At 42.1% G+C, this 18,858-nt stretch overlaps 1 protein-coding gene across 3 annotated transcripts in view; it reads right to left on the bottom strand.

The window, feature by feature from the left end:
- The window catches only part of PRMT8 (protein arginine methyltransferase 8), a 99,735-nt gene that overhangs the window by 13,995 nt on the left and 66,882 nt on the right, over positions 1-18,858 (bottom strand). For 2 of the 3 annotated variants that reach the window (XM_073314525.1, XM_073314543.1), the window contains 3 exons: positions 11,812-11,954; positions 11,303-11,390; positions 4,047-4,162 (listed from right to left, as the gene is read on the bottom strand). In XM_073314525.1, the coding sequence (XP_073170626.1) occupies positions 4,047-4,162; positions 11,303-11,390; positions 11,812-11,954 (347 nt within the window). The remainder of the gene's footprint in view (positions 1-4,046; positions 4,163-11,302; positions 11,391-11,811; positions 11,955-18,858) is intronic. The other variant, XM_073314535.1, reaches the window with a different exon arrangement.

Here is an 18,858-nt window from a genome sequence, read left to right as displayed (position 1 = left end):
ACCACAGATCATGAGACACTTGAAAACACAAGCCAGGTTTTTTGTTCCCACTGCGTACTCTCATGGTTCGGTACCCCAGTGTGTGTTTTAGGCATTAGCCCTTGCATGAGGAAGACCTGCTGAAAAGGCTGTTTATGTGGACTATGGGTTCTCAACCAGATGTCATGACCCTCAAGAGGTTGTGAACAGGTCCTGGGGGTCATGACAACCTACCTTATCTTTATGAGTAGATGGGAGATAAGCCTCAAAACTGCTGTGGGTTCCCAAAACTTTTTTATGGAGTCAGCATATGGAGAGCCACCTTCTCAGTCTGCTTGCGCTCATATTTGTTCAGCCAGCCTTTGTGTGTGGGGGGGTGGAGGGTGAGAAAACCTGGATTTGTGCTGGAAATGGCCCACCTGATGATCACTTTAGATAAGCTATTACCAGCAGGACAGTGGGGTGGGAGGAGGTATTGTTTCATATTCTCTGTGTATATATAAAGTCTGCTGCAGTTTCCACGATATGCATCTGAGGAAGTGAGCTGTAGCTCACGAAAGCTTATGCTCTAATAAATTGGTTAGTCTCTAAGGTGCCACAAGTACTTCTTTTCCTTTTACTACAGTTTCTTAAGGGTTTTTTTAGATTTAAAATCTCATAGAATCATAGAATATTAGGGTTGGAAGAGTCCTCAGGATGTCATCTTGTCCAACCCCCTGCTGAAAGCAGGACCAATCCCCAACTAATCAGACATCACACAGGAAATAGTTCGCTAAATATACCCATATATAAAGCCCACCTTGACACCTCCTGTGTTCTCACTGAGCAGATTGTAAGTTCAACAACTACTTTAGGACAAGAGTCTGAGACCTTTACTCACATTGAGTAGTACCTGACTTAGCTATTAGTTCCATTGATTCCAATGGCGCTATTATAGAATAAGGCACTCTTCAACGTAAGGGTGGAAAAATCAGGCCCTTAGATAGTCTAGCATGGCTCCTACTAAGCATGTTATGCTTAGAGCCCTACCAAATTCACGGTCCATTTTGGTGAATTTCACAGTCATAGGATTTTTTAAATCATAAATGTCATAATTTCAGCTATTTAAATCTGACATTTCACAGTGTTGTAATTGTAGGTTTCCTGACCCAAAAAGGAATGGGGGGAGGGGAGAGTAGCAAGGTTATTGTAGGGGAGGTTGCGGTACTGCTACCCTTATTTCTGCGCTGCGGCTGGCGACGGCGCTGTCTTCAGAGGTCGGCAGCTGGAGAGCAGTGACTGTTGGCTGGGAGCCCCGCTCTGGAGGCAGAGCCACCACCAGCAGAAGTAAGGATGGCAGAGTATGGTATTGCCACCCTTACTGCTGCCTGCAGAGTTGGGCCCTCGTCAGCCGCTGCCGCTCTCCAGCCACCCAGCTCTGAAGGCAGCAGCGCAGAAGTAAGGGTGGCAATACCGTGACCCAATTAAAATAACCTTGTGACCCCCCCCAACTCTCTTTGGGGTCAGGACCCACAATTTGAGAAACGCTGGTCTCCCCCCGTGAAATCTGTATAGTACAGGGTAAAAGCACACAAAAGACCAGATTTCGGGGGGGAGGGGGGAAGACCAGATTTCATGGTCCGTGATGTGTTTTTCATGGCCCTGAATTTGACAGGGCCCTAGTTATGCTGTAAAATTTCCTTGGGGGACTAAAGCTTGCCCTCAGGTTATTGACACTGTTTCCCCAGGTGGGGGCACTATTCATTGATTCTAAAATCTGCTAAACCCTGCTGAATGCATGATGCCTGCTGCTCAGAAGGCATGGTCCTCATGACAGATGCAAGTGGGTGGACTCTCTCAGAGGAAGGTGTTATATAAGGAAGAAACATTTGTAACGTTAGGTGAATGCAGAATTTATTGCACCTTATGTTTTGAAAATAAGCAGTTAAATTTAAGACCACTCCAGAAAAGTTCACAGAAGGGGTGTTCGTTTTCTTTCTAAGGGCTTGTCTTCACTGCAGTGTTGACTCAATGTATAACTTAAGTGTTGCCCATAGCTCTACTCCTGTGCACACACACAGATCTCTAGCTCAAACTAAGTGGTGCTTTAAACTCCAGCTAGCGGGCCTGTCTGGGGATGTGGGTTGAAGCCTGAGAGCTGCTGAAACTGAGTTAGTAATACACTGGGGACTCACCTACTCTGTGCTGCTAATCCAAACACTCTGGGCAGCTAACTGGAGAGGCATTAACTGGAGTGTAGAAAATTCTAGCTAACATTGGAGTGAAAAGCCTTAGGACAGTGGGTTTGTTGCTACTTCTTACTCCCCCTCTCCAGTACTAGCTTGCATAGCACAAACTTGAATAGGAGCAAATTTAAGACCAGCAACTCAGTCTGTCTTTCTATACCCTGTTGACTTCAATGAGTTTTTGCTAAAGGTTTTAGATTTGGGCCAACTGTCACATGGTACCAAGGAAATCAAGCTATTCAACCATATGTTCTTGCACTATATATCCATCGTTTGTTTAGTTCATTTAAAGTTCATTTTAGAGTTATATTCCATCTTAACTATCGTGTGTGCATTAGCCTATTTAGCTAACTTTGTTTCCTGTGTGCTATGATTTTAAATATCTACGGCCTGTGCTTTCTACAAAGGCGGCCAGCCATCTCATGTTCAGCTGAGTGCAGATACAGCAATGCACACGCTGTGCTCCTGCATACAGCTTTTACTTTTGTTCCTTCCTGTTTTCATAATCTGAAATATTATTCAGATTTAAGTAATCTGTTTGCTCTTTGTTTATAGAAATACCCAGTACGTTGCCTCTAGCCAGCCAGAGATACAGATAACAATAGGGAAAGTAGAATTGGTTCATGCAAACCGTTGCTCATGCAAGTAGAATTTATTCATGCAAGTAGCCCTATTGAACTCCCTGGGACTATTCATGGGAATAAGGACTACAAGGATCAGCCCTAAAAAATGGGAATTTGAGAACTTCTATGCCATGTGTTATACAGAAGTTCCAACCAGATGATCACAGAGGTCCCTTCTAGCCTAAGGACATCTCTTCACTAGTAATGTTAAAGCTCTCCCAGCATTATAAAAAAAACCCACCTCCATGAGGGGAATAGCTACCTGCGCCAGGCACACAGTGCTGGTGCACGGTCTACACTGCCACTTCACAGTGCTGAAACTTGCAGCGCTCAGGGGGTTATTTTTTTCACACCCCTGAGCGAGAAAGTTGCAGCGCTGTAAACTGGTAGCATAGAAAAGGCCTTAGAATCTATGAACTATCATGGATTCTCAACCTGGGGTTGTGAACAGTCGTCAGTAGGTTGTGACCACCCTGCCCTTCACATATTGCTAAATAGGAGCTGGGTCACAGCTATATCCAAGCTAGACGGGAGAAGAGTGCTGGGAGGTTCCAGTATGAAAAAGAGTGAGAACTTGGCTACAGAAATCATGTTGACAATTTAAGGCCAAATGCAGATCTCATACACTGGGGTAAAACTGGAGTTATTCCAGCAGACTTAATATCATCTGGTGCCTTAATCTTTTCACTGTAACTTGAATCCATTTAACACCTCTCCCCAGTGGCTTTTCATCTCAAATTTGCAATATCTGTTCACAGGGAGGAAGAACAATTAAAATGCATATCTAAATATATACAATGTCTCCATTTATCCAGTACTTGCACTAATTACCCCTCCCCCCCCCCAAAAAAAAGATTTATATTTAATTTGTGCGAGTTTGAAGGTATGTTTGGAGATCCATTTATAGCAGCAGCCAGATGAGCACAAAATCCCACTCTCAGGTGACATCTCCCAATTTGGGTAGTACCATATGTGATCAAGGTATTAGTATTCATGTTTAGCTGAGCTGATGACACCCGACATGAGCAACATGCTTATACTGAATATTATGAAAACTAAGATTATTTTCCCTCTTAGTTTTATCACATTCCATACTGATGGTATCTGCAGCTTGTTAGCAGCCCCAAAAGATAGTGTTAAAGAAAAAATAATGCATCTCCAAAGAATGCCACAGTACGTGTTAAGCGTTCACATTTAAGTACATTTGGAATTACCAAACCTTTATTAAACACGCATTGGTCACCACTTGCTTTGGATCTACTATGTCGACCAAGGGCTCCTTCATGGCAACATCTCTAATACAGGTCATGTCGAAGCCATACACGTTCTCCCACCCTGTCAATGCAAATGGATGTGTCAAAGGTGAGAAGTAATACAAAACAAATAAATAAATCTTTTTCACTTTGCATAGCTGCTTCTGTTCCAGAATCTCAAAGCATTTCACAACCGATTAGTTAACTTTCACAGCACCCCTGTTAAATAGGTAAGTGGCATTATCTCCATTTTGCAGATAAGGCACAGGAAGATCAAGGCAAACAATTTCAAATGTGGCCTCTTGTTTTGGGTTCCCCAATAATTAAGACACCCAAGAGTCCTTGTGGCACCTTAGAGACTAACAAATTTATTTGGGCATAAGCTTTTGTGGGATATAGCCCACTTCATCAGATGCATGGAGTGAAAAATACAGTAAGCTGGTATAAATATACAGCACATGAAAAGATGGGAGTTGCCTTACCAAGTTGTCTTACCACATCTTTTCATGTGCTATATATTTTTACTGGTACAGACTAACATGGCTACCCCTCTGAAACCAAGATCAGTGGCACTTTTAAAGACTGAGGCATTTAAATGGGTTGCCCAAAATCACACAGCAAGTCAGCCAAATTGTTGTGAATAGAACTCAATAATCCATTCCTGGATCCTTGTCCCTTGCTCTGACTTCTAGATAACATTTAATCTCGTAGGCCCTGATCCTGCAAAAACATGATCCTATCCTGTCAGTGAACTAGTCATGAGAGTGAAGTTATGCATATCTTTAAGTGTTTGGAGGATCAAGACCTTAATGCAAGTACATCATGACAGATTGCCTTCTAAAAAGCTTGAAAGCTGAGTTGAGCTCACTGGGTATTTGAACTGTTCTGATGACTGTACCAGTAAGTGCCTTTTATCTTGCTGAGTTTCCTTCTTTGAACAAATGATCCCCTAGGGGGAAAGTACACTGGCTCTGCTCTTATGGTTGACATTTCTTTGTGAAAAAATACAAAGAACTGTTACATTTTTGGATTTGTTTTTTTAAACCAAACTCACATTACACCCTCCTGAACCAGATGAGTCAAATTCCATTAAACCGCAATGCCCCATTAAAAGTCTAAACTAAAAGTTACAAAAGTCATGTGGGCTGCAGTATGTACTGGGTAGATGAATGGCCGGAAAAGTACTTTGAGCATTTAAAAATATTATTATGTATGAGAACAAGCGAGATAAATTGGCAGACCATGATAGGGAGCAGATTTGCAAAAGCTTCTCCTCTCAGAGCACAGCAGTTGAGTTCTTGGAATTCCCAGCAGGGACAGAATTGGCAGCAATAGTAAAAGGTCTGTAAGTATGATTCTAAATTGCAACATATTTGGCAAAGATTCTTTGGTAATGGTTTCCTTTGATGGGGCTGTCAACTTGCCCACATTTTGGGAGGTGGGGGTGACCCTGCAAATCTTTTTTCTTTTTCCACCCTCTTGTTGTTATTTCTATCCTTACTCACCCAGTATTGGTGTGTTTTCTGAAAGCCCCAGCTCCTTGAGTCACGTTACTATAGGAGAATCTCAGCTTTCATTTTAAGTGCCAAGTTTATAGCCCTCATGGTTCCATAAAAAAAGCTGGAAAATATGAATCCTAAAGGATCACAGATCAGAAAGCAAATACTCCCTTTCCCCCAAAAAATAATTATTCTTAAACCAATTTCATGATTTGGGGTGGGGGCGTGATTTCTGAACACCTTCTGAAACACCCATCATTGCATTTCGCATGTGAGAAACTCTGGTTCCCATCCCAAGAAGAACAAAGTAATGGGGAGAAATAAAAGTAAAGTGAGATACTAGGGAGGAGTTAGAGGGGAGAGAATAGTGAGGTGGGAGAAGAGATTGGGACGGAAAGGAGTAAAGAAGACATAGCAAAAAACTGGTAGTATAAATAAGGAAGAAAGGTGATATCAGAAAAGAAAAGTGTTTTGAAGGAAAATAGGCTTGCAGGGGTGTGGGAGGGCAAGAGAACCAGACACATTTAAAAGGGATGAAAAAACGTACAGACCAATACATCAGGGGGAAACAAGGACACTGAATATGCCTGAAGAAAAGACATCGAGATATAGAAGGGAAAGTAGAAAACAGGATAGAAAGAGGGGGTAAAAAAGTGGGAGAGTGCTTTTTTGGGTGACAGGAAGCAGGTTTTGTTATTTTACATGAAGTGTCCTTCATACAGCATTTTGTAACTATGATTTTATGGGATTTTGTCTGCTTCTGCAACCAAAAAAAAAAAAATCTGAAAATATTCCTGGCTTTGGACAAAGAGGAGATGACAATTTACTTTGGATGTTATGGATCAGTAGTTCTCAACCAGGGGTATGCGTACGGTGACCAGGTGTCCGGTTTTTGACCGGAACACCCAGTCGACAAGGGATCCTGGTGGTTTCAGTCAGCACCACTGACTGGGCTCTTGACTGTCCAGTTGGCAGCATTGCGTGGCGCGGCTGGCAGGCTCCCTGCTAGCCTCCGCGTGACGTGGCTCCCAGGAAGCAGCCGGCATGTCCGGCTCCTATGCTTAGGGGCGGCTGGGGGGGGTCTGCTTACTGCCCTGCCTGCAGGCGCAGCTCCCATTAGCAGGGTCAGGGCAGGGGCCAAACTTGCGCAACTCATGAACGCTCAGCAGGTGGCTTTGAGGGGTCATGGCGTGTGCCTCTCCCACTGCTACCGGCCCACTTCTCCTCACGCTTCTCCTGTGGCTGGGCTCGAGCTGCGGCGCGTGCCCTGTAGAGAACCATGATCGGTCACCCCATCGCCAGCACTTAGGAATTCGAGGTATGTATCCCTGTCTCCGAGTGCTGGGAATGGGGCTGCTGGAGGGGAGGGGAGGAGAATGAGACAAACCCAGTGCCTGGCCCAGCCATCTCAGGGAATTGGGGAGAGGCCCGGTCCAGCACTGCCTCCGCCCCGGCAGCACCGCCCCCCACCCCCCCAGCCTGGGACAGTCCTCCTGAGTCCACCACTGGCCCTAGCAGCCCCAGACTCTGGGCAACTCCTCCCCACCAAGCCCTGCACCCCCATCCCCCTCACTGCATCCCTCCCTGTCCCAACCCGCCACACCCCCATCCCCCCATCACTGCATCTCTCTCTGTCCCACCCCGCACCCCCCTCCCTGCATCTCTCCTCCATCCCATCCCGCCCTGCCCTCCACCCCTACCCATCCCATCCCTGTACCCCTTACAGTGCTCTCCCACCCATCTCTCCACCTCCCAGAGCTGCCCACTATGTCCCTCACCCCCTACAGCCCTGCACCTCATTCACCTCCATACTCTGCTGCATTCCTATTATGTCCCTATACACCCCTATGACCCCCACAGCCTCATGTACCTGTAACCTTATGTCTCCCCTGCATCCCCATTCACCCCCCTTGCCCTGCCATACCCCTTCCTTTCTCCTTCACTGTTCACTCTCACCCCCACCCTACTCTTGTCCTTGGTCTCTTTCCCTTCCCATCCTCTCTCCTCCACCACCACCCCAGCATCTTTTCCCCACCAGCCCACCCTCCTCCCTTCCCAGCTGAGTGATTTAGGCAGCCCCTGGAAGAGGGGAGTCCTCCCGGGCAATATCATAATCAGAAAGAGAAAATAAAAAGGCAATAAAACTAGACAGTAAAACTTAGCCAGCAGCCCGGGGCCCAGGCAGAGCAGAGCCTTCTCAGTGCCAGGCGACCACCCTCCGGCCCCTTTGCTCTGGGGCTCAACCTTCATGCCGGGCACAGCAGCATTGCAGCCCCCTGGGCGAGGGGCCCGCAAGCATGGGAAGTATCCGACAGTTAAGGTGACCAAGTGACAGTAGGAGGGGGGATGGAGTGAACTGGGGACAGGGCCTCGGGAAGGGGCAGGGCTGGGGGCGGGGCAAGGGGGTTTGGTTTTCTGGAATTAGAAAGTTGGCAACCCTAGGTATGCATACCCCTGTGGGTACACAGAGGTCTTCTGGGGGGTACATGAGCTCATCTAGCTATTTGCCTAATTGTACAACAGGCTACATAAAAAGCACTAGCAAAGTCAGTGCAAACTAAAATTTCATACAGACAATGACTTGTTCATACTGCTCTATATGCTATACACTGAAATGTGAGTACAATGTTTATATTCCAATTAATTTATTTTATAATTATGTGGTAAAAATGAGAAAGGAAGCAATTTTTCAGTAACAGTGTGCTGTGACACTTTTGAATTTTTATGTCTGATTTTGTAAGCAAGTAGTTTTTAAGTGAGGTGAAACTTGGGGTATGCAAAACAAATCAGACTCCTGCAAGGGGTACAGTAGTCTGGAAAGATTGAGAGCCACTGCTATAGATGACCCTTGTAATGGGCCCAATCCTGAATCCTATCTGTGGTGCTAATGACTCCCATTGAGCTCAGTGGGAGTTACTTGTATCCTTTGATGGAAGAACAAGGCCTACCCAAGACTGCACTTAAGTCAGAAAAATCAAGACACTTTTTGGGGAGGGCGGGAGGGGGGATTTGTCAAGTTGTTAGACTGGGATGAAGCCGATAAGGAGGAATTGTGTGTGTGCATCTGACTGGTGATTGAGCCCACTGGTTCTCTTCCAAGCTCCTATATACCACATGGCCCTAATGAGTAGAGCTGGTTGGAAATTTTCCAGTGAAACTTCTTTTTGCCAGAAAAGGTCTTTGCAGCCAAAATAAAAATTTCTATGAAAATTTTTTAGTAAATGTTCATGCAGTTTTTTAAAACCTTATTGAAAACTTTTGTTTTGGTGGGGGGGCAACTCACTCTTGCTTTTTTAATTTGCTACCCTCTTTTTTCAAGTAAAATTATGGTTTTCCCCGTCAAAATGAAATGAACAATTATGTTTAGAAACTTTTTTCATAAATACATTTTGGACAAATAAAATTCATTTTTCAAAAATGTGAAATATATATTTTTGACCAGCTGTACCAATAAGCTTTCATAGTTACAGTGGTGGCCACTTGTAAAGATTTCAAGTTCCCTTGCAAACTGTTAACGTTATAGCTGTACTCACTATGCTGAGAATAGGGAAATATATTTGCTTTCCATAACAAACACTCTGTATAACTTTTCATGAGTGATGTACCCAGATAGTTGGATGCTAATATCTAAACTGTACTGTTAAATCTATTCACCTTAGAATCATAGAATATCAGGGTTGGAAGGAACCTCAGGAGATCATCTAGTCCAACCGCCTGCTCAAAGCAGGACCAATCCCCAACTAAATCATCCCAGCCAGGGCTTTGTCAAGCCTGACCTTGAAAACCTCTAAGGAAGGAGATTCAACCACCTCCCTAGGTAACGCATTCCAGTGCTTCACAACCCTCCTAGTGAAAAAGTTTTTCCTAATATTCAACCTAAACCTCCCCAACTGCAACTTGAGACCATTACTCCTTGTTCTGTCATCTGGTACCACTGAGAACAGTCTAGATCCATCCTCTTAGGAACCCCCCTTCAGGTAGTTGAAAGCAGTTATCAAATCCCCCCTCATTCTTCTCTTCCGCAGACTAAACAATCCCAGTTCCCTCAGCCTCTCGTCATAAGTCACGTGCTCCAGCTCCCTAATCATTTTTGCTGCCCTCCGCTGGACTCTTTCCAATTTTTCCACATCCTTCTCGTAGTGTGGGGCCCAAAACTGGACACAGTACTCCAGATGAGGCCTCACCAATGTCAAATAGAGGGGAATGATCATGTCACTCGATCTGCTGGCAATGCCCCTACTTATTCAGCCCAAAATGCCGTTAGCCTTCTTGGCAACAAGGGCAGCTGAGTGAAATTAAGGGCCACCTTAATTTGGGTTATTGCTGATTATGCACTGTATGTATCTTTTGACTTTTAAAAACAAACTTTGTATTTATGGATAATCTAAGCGCTATACTCAGATGTACAGACACTCTTTTCTTAACCTGTGTATTATATAATTTTTTAACATGAGCTTTAATAAAAATTTTAAATTTCACCTGAGTGTTGCCTCTAGGCTACCACAACACTGCATACTTCTAGGCAGTCAAATGTGTAGATTTTTATGGTAATTGCTCTAGATAGCACAATGGAGTGATGCAGTTTTTAAAAAAATCCCAAACTCTAAAATCCAGAAAATTCATATTTAGGGAAGATTACAGGTAATTGGGGTTTTTTTGGAGGTGGGGGAACAATCAGACATTCAACCTACAACGTTGCTATTCATGTTTTTCCCCTGCCTCTTAATACAGTGTTCGATACTAATGAATTTTTCTTTGTGTTCATCTGGATATTGTATTTGTGACCTAGTGCCCACACTCCGTTAACTTTCTCAGCAGCTTCTCTTATAACAAGACTTTGCCAGAGGGGAGCTTGCAGCAGTGTGGCAGGATTGCTGCTCTCCTCGGGTGCAAATAAACACTGGATGATGTAAAACAAATACAGGACAAAGAATGGCACCCCACCACCACCATCTTCCTACTGCAAAAAATAGATTGAAATTCAAGGAGTGAGAGCTATGGGCTTGATAGAATGTGACAGTGAAATCAGGGAGTGTTGTTATATAAACAGAAGGAGTTTGTTTCTCATCTCACTGACACAAGTCTAATTCAAGAGCAATTCAATTTAGTTCAATTGGCCTGATTCTGATCTCACACCTGGTTTACACTGGTGTCATTCCATTGACTTCAGTGCAGTTTCTCTTGATCTATGTCAGTTTAAGGGAGACCAGAATCAGGCTACAATAAAGATGTGCTTATGCAAAATGCTAATATCAGCAGGGGCAGTATGTATTTTCACAGCCACGGAGGCTGATAAAACCCCTAGCAAGCAATAGCTTTAACTTTTGGCCATATGCTCAACTGGTGTAAATCAGCCTAACTCCACTGAAGTCAACAGAGCTATGTTGATTTACACACCTGAAGATCCAGCCTATTAAAACGAACAGTCATTCTTAAAATGGCAGTGCATTTTCTCATTATTTCATGCAGTTTGCAAATAACACACCAAGTGTAAGAAAGCCACCTGAGGGTTTTGTCTTATCTAACCTCACACTAGTGTAAATCAGGAGTAACTCCAGTGAAGTCACACTGGTGTAAAATTAAGATAAAGTGAGAGGAGAATCATGTCCAATGTATCTATTTTAAACAGTCCAAAAGGCTACTCTATAACAATGTGAATGGGGAAATAAAAATATTTTCATGGAGTTGATCGCACAGGAGGAATGTATTAGACTTGTACTTACAGTGAATTTTGAAGTCCTTGTACTGTCTGTCTTCAATTGCTATCACGTACAAAGCAGCCCGGTCTGGAAACATAAGCCCTCCAGGTTTCTGTTGATGAATTGTGGGGAAATGGATCTCGTAATCTATTCACCTGACAAAGACATCACATTTTGAACTGCACATACAAAAACCAGACAAGCACCCCCCGCATGCCTTTATTGTTCTCCTTCAGATTTTCACATCGGCTTTTAATATCTCAGAGATTCTTGCACCCTGCAGCAATGTTGTTAGATAAATAGAGTTGATTGGAATTGTACTAGCTGTCACTCAAAAGCAAAGCTTACCTTTAAAATTAAAGGTTTCCCCGTTTACTGAGCTCCCCATGCTAATCTTTCTAATAAAGCCTAAGAAAGGGCACTTGAACGTAACTGTGTCTTTTTGATGCTGGTGGTAGTAGGAGAGGAGAGCTTGCAATTGGAAAATAAATGATCAGACCTCCAGCAAGGAGTATGACATGCAGAGCACCTACCAGCCACTTGTCTCGTGCAAAGATGACTGTGTTTAGCATTGACTCATAGAAAAGACAGTAACCCATCCATTCACTGATGATGATGTCTACTTTATCCTCAGGCAGTTCAACTTCTTCCACTTTACCTTTAAATATTGTGATTACTGAAAAAAGAATCCAAAAGAAATATGTTTCACATAATAAAAGCCTGATTAAAAGTACCTCACTGGTGAATGTCATTCTACCCTTGCTTTTCATTTTGATTTAAATATATGGACCTGATTCGCCTCTCTCTGCAGTGTAGATCAGGAGTGACTCCACTCAAGTTCATGAAGTTACACGAATAAGAAATAAACCAGTATACGGGAGAAGTGGGTCAGGCCCATGCAGTATACAATAAACAGAGAATCATTAGGGTATGTCTGCAGTGCACACTCCTTTCGTCAGCATGTAGAGTGCATACACTATGTCCTGTGTCCTTCCCCACTCCCCCGCTAGCATGGGTATAATTACCAGTGCAGATGGTGTAAGGTGCTGCTTAGGCAAGTAGAGTAAAGACATGCCAGACCCTTAATGTATGCATCCTACATGGGGCTTTCTACATGCCCAAGCAGTGCCTTTCCCTGTTTTTAGCCTTGTAGTGTCCAGCTGCCTCCCTGCTGCTGGAGCCTGCTTTCCCCCACCACAAGGAGCTGCTGAAGCCTTTCCCTGCACAGGGAGCTACACACCGTAGTGTGGATACAGCCTGATTTTCACTATGGCGTGTAGCCACACGTACGGGGTGCGGTGTAGATATACCCTTAGTAGCAATGTAAAGGGACGCTGTCAAGATAAACAACATTTATTTCAAAAAACATTCCTTACCTGTTACAATATCTTCGATTACCAGCCCTTTGGAAGTTGGCATATGTCTACCTCTTCAGTAGTGGGATGTAAAGAATTCACCCAAACCCCTGAATACACCCAACCTCAGGCTGTGTTTGATTTCTAGTACTATTTGGCAACTCATCAGCCCAAGTCCATCAACATTCATGGAGCTAGGAGCTGTCTGATCTCACATGGTTTTGCCATGTGTTTATCTTCGTTGACTTCAATGGAGTTACTCCTGATTTACATTGGTGCATGTCAATGAGATCTATATTGGGCATGTTGCAGTTTAAACAGTTCTAGACCCATCCCCACTACCCTGCCCTCTCTCTCACAAGCACATTCCCTTGCCCCAACCTCAGTCTGTCCCTAGCTGCCTTTTTACAGACCATACCCAGCTCTGTCATAAGGGTTTCTGGAAGCACAAGATGTCTTCCACCCCCATCTTCCATCTTTGAAAATGCTAATATGTCCCTCACTGCCACTCCCAAATTCATCAAGGTCTTCAAGCTAGTAGGCAAGAAATGATTCAAACCTCCATCTCCACAAAGCAGCAGAAATGGGCAAACAATCCGACTCCTGGTATAGCAATTGTTCCACTAAACTTGAGATTATAGACAGACACCTCAAACATCTTACTACAATAACTAGAGAACTGTCTTGGATTCCATGCAGCTATGTGCTAGGGATTATGGGGCAACTCAGCTAGTATAAAAATGTTAGGAAATTCAAGCCATTTAATAAGATGTTTCCTCACCTCTCAGCCCCAGGATCCTAAGGGTTAAACTGGAAAATATTTCTATGAGACAATTCTAATTTACTTTTTGCTTTTTATGTTGTTTTTAATTTCTTTGCTTGTCACCTTACCTTGAACAGTGAAATTTTGACTTGTTAGTTTCACTTCCTGGTCCTCATAAACAAGAACAACCTCTTGCATTTGGGTTTATAATGTTGCAGGAGAATGTTTAAATTTCAATTAAAGTATTTTCATTGAGAAATTTTTGTAATTTCAAATGAAATGTAGTCCATTTTATCCTGGGCTCATGTAATTTTGAGCTATTTTCACAAACATATTTCTTTCTATGTGCTGATGCATCGTTGTGCATAGGGCAAAGGATAGAGAGCAAGGACAATATTCAGCCTTACGTACAAAATAATGACTGCAGTTTTCACAGCAATTTTAGGAACTGGAAATTCTTCAGATCACATCTAACCTGATTTCTTTATGAATGGTGTATACTTTTCCAGAATTGGTTATTATCCCTCTATTTTGGACCCACTTTCTCTATCCTGACCTCCATTTCCTTCTTTTACCTTCCCTAACAGATGTTTTTCAGATTTAAAGTTCAAGAAAACATAGGGGAAAAGACTCTTGTATTGAAGATTACTTAAAGTTCAGCTGGAATTAATTGAGCTGATTCTGCTTCTTTAACGACATCTTTTCTGTTGCATCTCTCATTTCTGTTCTTTATGCCTGTAGAAACTAGTTCAGGGAAGAAAAGGATCTTCTGGGGGGTTTTTTACACAAATTATTTCTTATATCTGGCAGCTTCCAGGAAGAACCTATTTGTGATTTCTGATGCCAACAAAAGAAATGATAAAAATCCATCTAGATTTCAGTCATTGAAGTGTAATTTTATTTTTAAACACAGACTAACAACTCCTTTTCATTCTGGCCTTGTCTACGCTATGATGGACAACCATAGATAGTATAGGCAGGGGGTTAAGTTGAACAATTTACAGGGGAAAAAAGGTTCCACAAATGAGATGGGAATTAATCCTGACATCCTAATGACTCTCGTACTGAGACAACATATCTGATTTTTCTGTCATTCAAGCCGTGTTTCTGGAATAATAATGCTTTCAATTACATATTCAATCTGTGCAGCCATCCCTGAGATAAGTACATTTTGTAGCTTCAATTCTTTTTGTAGCATGCATTGTTCCTCTCTGTCTATCCTTATATCCATGACTGGTAGACATTATTAGCTCTTGCTTTCCTGGTAAGTTGAGAAGGGGTGTGAAGTATCAAGGAAGAAGATTTATTAATACATGCCATCTTCTTCATCATGGCTGGGCTCTCCACAGGCTGAAGAGTGAGTTGTTGAGTCCATTGAAAAAATGGAAAGCCCCAGGACAAAGAATTCTGTTTTCTTGAACTTCGATGTAATTTTTGGCTTATTTGTGTTCTTAATTCCCAACTCCAGGTGTCAGCACAAAGGGCTTTTTCCTAAGATTTTGATACCTTATTATTCCAATTAATGCTTCAGTTTTTAAAACAGGTTGTTCGAAGCATGGGTTAGAAATCAGCAACTGGGAGGCAGATCAAGCAGGGTAGCTGGTCAGGAAAGTCTAGACGGAAGGGCAAGCCAGACCACAGAACAGAGGAAGGTGCTAGAGAGCAGATGTCCAGAGAGAGAGGAGGAGGCAACTGGCAGTGAGTGAGGGCTTAGGTGAGTTTCAGGGAGTTGCAAGAGGTCAGGCAGCTAGGAAAGGGTTGGGTCTCATGACAGTGGGAAAGCAAAGGATCAGCAGGTCTTTATTGTATGATTATTTAATGTCCTATTTACATCTCCAGCAAGTGTTGTGCCATAATGTTATTTTTAACAATTGCAGGTTTAACTTCTCTAACTACACAAGGTGGGAGCCTCCCTGCTTTGTTTATTTATGTCCACGGGAAACACTGCAAGTTACAAAACCTCTTTGTTTCTTAAGCCTTGTCTTCAGTGACGGAAAGGTTAAGGATGTTACAGCGAAAAGTTCTCAGCTTACTTAAAAATGCTGAGCTTTGTTAACTCTCTTTCCCCCACCAAAGAGAAATACAGACCAACGTGGATGAAAAAAGAAGATATGAAAAAGGAAAAGAGGGTACTCCCTCTTTTAGTGAGGTAGCAGGTAGGTAAGAAAATATACTGTAAATGGTAAAGCAGGGCCACTTGAATGGGACTTTGTTAGAATTGGTCAAAAATGTGCAAGAACAAGTTTTTTTCATCTCCAGATGAGCTTTCTAAAAAAAAACCAGCCCACGCATCCTGTTGACTTTTTATGATTCTTGCTTTTTGCAATATTTTTCATGTCATTTTAATCGAAATAATTGAAAAATCATCAAACATTGTTGACATGATCGTTAGAGTATTTTGTTTACTCAGAATCTATTTTTCAGTCAATGAAAAAATGTCTCATTCGTTTTGTTTTCTATAAACGATGGATTAACAAAATCCATGACAATTTTTAAAAAATTGCTCCATTTCAAACCTGGAAGAAAGAAAACAACGTCAACATTTGACTGGCCCATTTGTGGTCAGGTTAGAAAGGCTTGATTGGGGTTGCAGTTCCGTTGTTAGACAAAGTTTTCTATCCCAGAAAAATGAGCAGGCAAAATGAAATCTTGGACCTGCTAAGGTATGTAGGTACTTCAGTGGATCTACTCCACATGTGCATTGTTGGGACTGCAGTAACTTTCAAAGTATTATTCCATCTTCACACTGAGGAGAATCAGATCCATTTTCTTTAAAAATCCTGGACAGCTCACTCAGCAGAGAGAGGTAATTTTATCTCCGCGGAACACAAACATAAAAGTCTGCACAAACACCTGCCCTGCTTTCCAAAATCATCTGCTTCTTGACAGACTCTTTCACAACACATTGGCACCTCACTCAGAATTTGCTAGCAGTTTTGGACTTGGCTGCCTTTCCTCAGCTATCTACAGTGGCTGTTTTGAAAAACATTCCTGTCAGGTGTTTTGTCAGCAGCCCATTAGTTTCAAGGAGCTGAGAAGGTTATTAAGTTTGGAGTGGCTGAAGACCTAACTTGCAGACTGCAGGGAGAACACACAGTGAAGCTTGTTAAATTGCCGGCAAGTCACTGAAGGGGGGGCGAAATCACATCACGTGGATCAACAAAGAATAATAATATAGCAGATCATCCCCTCCTGCAGTAAAATTCTGTGAAGGGGGGAAGAAATTCCAGTCCGGGGATGAGGTAGGTCCATCTGAACAAAGACCCAGACTCTGTGTCTCCACACCAATGTGAATAAAGAGTAGTATCAGTGAGATCCATTAATTTACATTAGTGGAAAACCAATGAGTTCAAAATGAGGGCCAACATTTATAAACAGAGCTTGATTCTTCCGCTTACACTGAGCGGGGAAGAAGAGTGGGTTGTAGCAAGGAAAGCAATTAACAGGAGCATTTAAAATAAAGCAGAGCCCCTCCTTTATCTTACATTCTCTTCCCGTTACAACCCCTCCTCAACACACACAGACTCACACACACTTACTCTACCCCTTTAGAGTTGTAGTGCAAAATGAATGCAAAATGAATGCAAGTGACACTGCTTTACCACTTGCAGAGTACTTTCTTACCTACCTTTACAACATGCAACTTGCACATGTAAGTCATACCCCAAGGCAGCAAAAGTGCAAGGATCATGTTTTGCTGCTACAAGGCATTTACGGTTCAGTTATTTGAGTTTTAACATAAGGAATGTACGTGGATCATACCTAGTTAAGGGCACAGTTATATAGTCACTGAATGATTCTGACATCATGTATGCATGGTCCCTCCACTTTCATCTGTATGGGCCACTGCATTTGGCCCACAGACTTCCTTGGGAACAGCACTCACATCAGCTCTGAATATGGCCCACCATTGGCAATTTATACTCATTTACTTTGGTAGCAAGTTCTCTGTCATTTTTTCCATAAGCACTCTAAATCTTATGAAATAATTAGGAAACTCTTGTTTGAAAAAGGATCAAACAACCCTTGACTCATGTTAAAAATGTTTCAAAAGGGTTTTGATTATGCAGAAATACATATTAGGTGTATATTCTATTTGCCTTCATTTAAGTTACATCCCACCTAAGCTTTCAATTTAATATACCTGCCTCCAAGTACACTGAGTTATACAAACCAGATTGGAACAACCTACGCATTCTTTCCCACTGCCGCTTCTAATTCAAAGGTGTACTCCTCTCTAAATACTCTCTCACTTTCTTTTTTAACCAAGAATGGAAGTAGAGGGGGTGAGGTGAATCACCGAAGCTAATTGAATTCGCAGCACCACGTGGATTAAGTAATCCATTTGGTTTGAATAAACCTAACTTTACAGCAAAATCCAGCCTTGATCTGTTTATTTTGTTATCATAATAGCAGGTATGCATAAAGTAATGTAAGTGCTTCATTTTACTTCTGTGGAAGGACACAAGTAGGCTCTGATTCTCCTCTGACTTTCACAGATGAAAACCAGGAGTAACTTATTAAAGTCAATGGAATTGCACCATGATAATATTGGTGTAAATGAGAGCATATATTTTATTTACAGTAATGCTAGAGGTGATCTAGATCTGGTTGCATTATTTGTTACAAATAATTAGCTCGCTTTGTAATTAGCAAATTATTCACAAATGAGTCCTGACTTTCTCCAGAAATATTAATTATTTCTAAGTTTTCTTCCAAATAGTTTGGACAAATAATTTTTCAAACTATGGGTTGTTTGCAAACTGTTCCCTTTGCTACAATACACCCTTTGTGTTTTGGGATAGTTACTGAAGTGAGATGGCACTGGGTCTGTTCCCTGACTGGACAATTGAAATGTTTGACACAGGAGAATAAAAATTGTAGTGATTAGATATGAATGCACTTTCCAATATTAATTTTTAGACAAATCATTATCTGTGCTAAAATGTGTAAAACCTTTAGGATTCACAGAAACTTTCCTGAACACCTAGCACTAGTACAAATACTTCTGCATACCAAATAATAGAAACCCATTAATCTTAGCAAACAGAACTCAATGTTTTTATTCACAAAAATAATCAGAAATCATGGTGGGTGGGAGATTACTGTTTGACCAGCATTAAGTTGAACTATGTGATATTAAAGCTGTGTTAGATGATTTGGAAAACTTGGCATTGGAAAACTAGGTTCTGAAACCTGAGTTTGCCTGAATTTTTTTATGTGGATGCATCATTCTGGGTAACAATGAAGCCAACACAAGCTTAATGTCCCACTTAAACTCTATTTTAAAATTTAAATGAAGCACAGAGGTGAATTTCATCCTTCCATAATATGATTGCTACAACACTCAGGTACCCTACTTCTATCACATGTCAGAACAGTCCTGATGATTCCTTTGGGGTGAATTTTAGCACTGTTGACAGCTGCCAGAATGACAGACCTAGAAACGGAATTTTTTTATA

Source organism: Lepidochelys kempii, chromosome 1, assembly GCF_965140265.1.
Source record: "Lepidochelys kempii isolate rLepKem1 chromosome 1, rLepKem1.hap2, whole genome shotgun sequence".
NCBI lineage: Eukaryota > Metazoa > Chordata > Testudines > Cheloniidae > Lepidochelys > Lepidochelys kempii.
The sequence above is the reverse complement of the archived record's forward strand: the minus strand, read 5'-3'. Positions and strand labels throughout refer to the sequence as shown.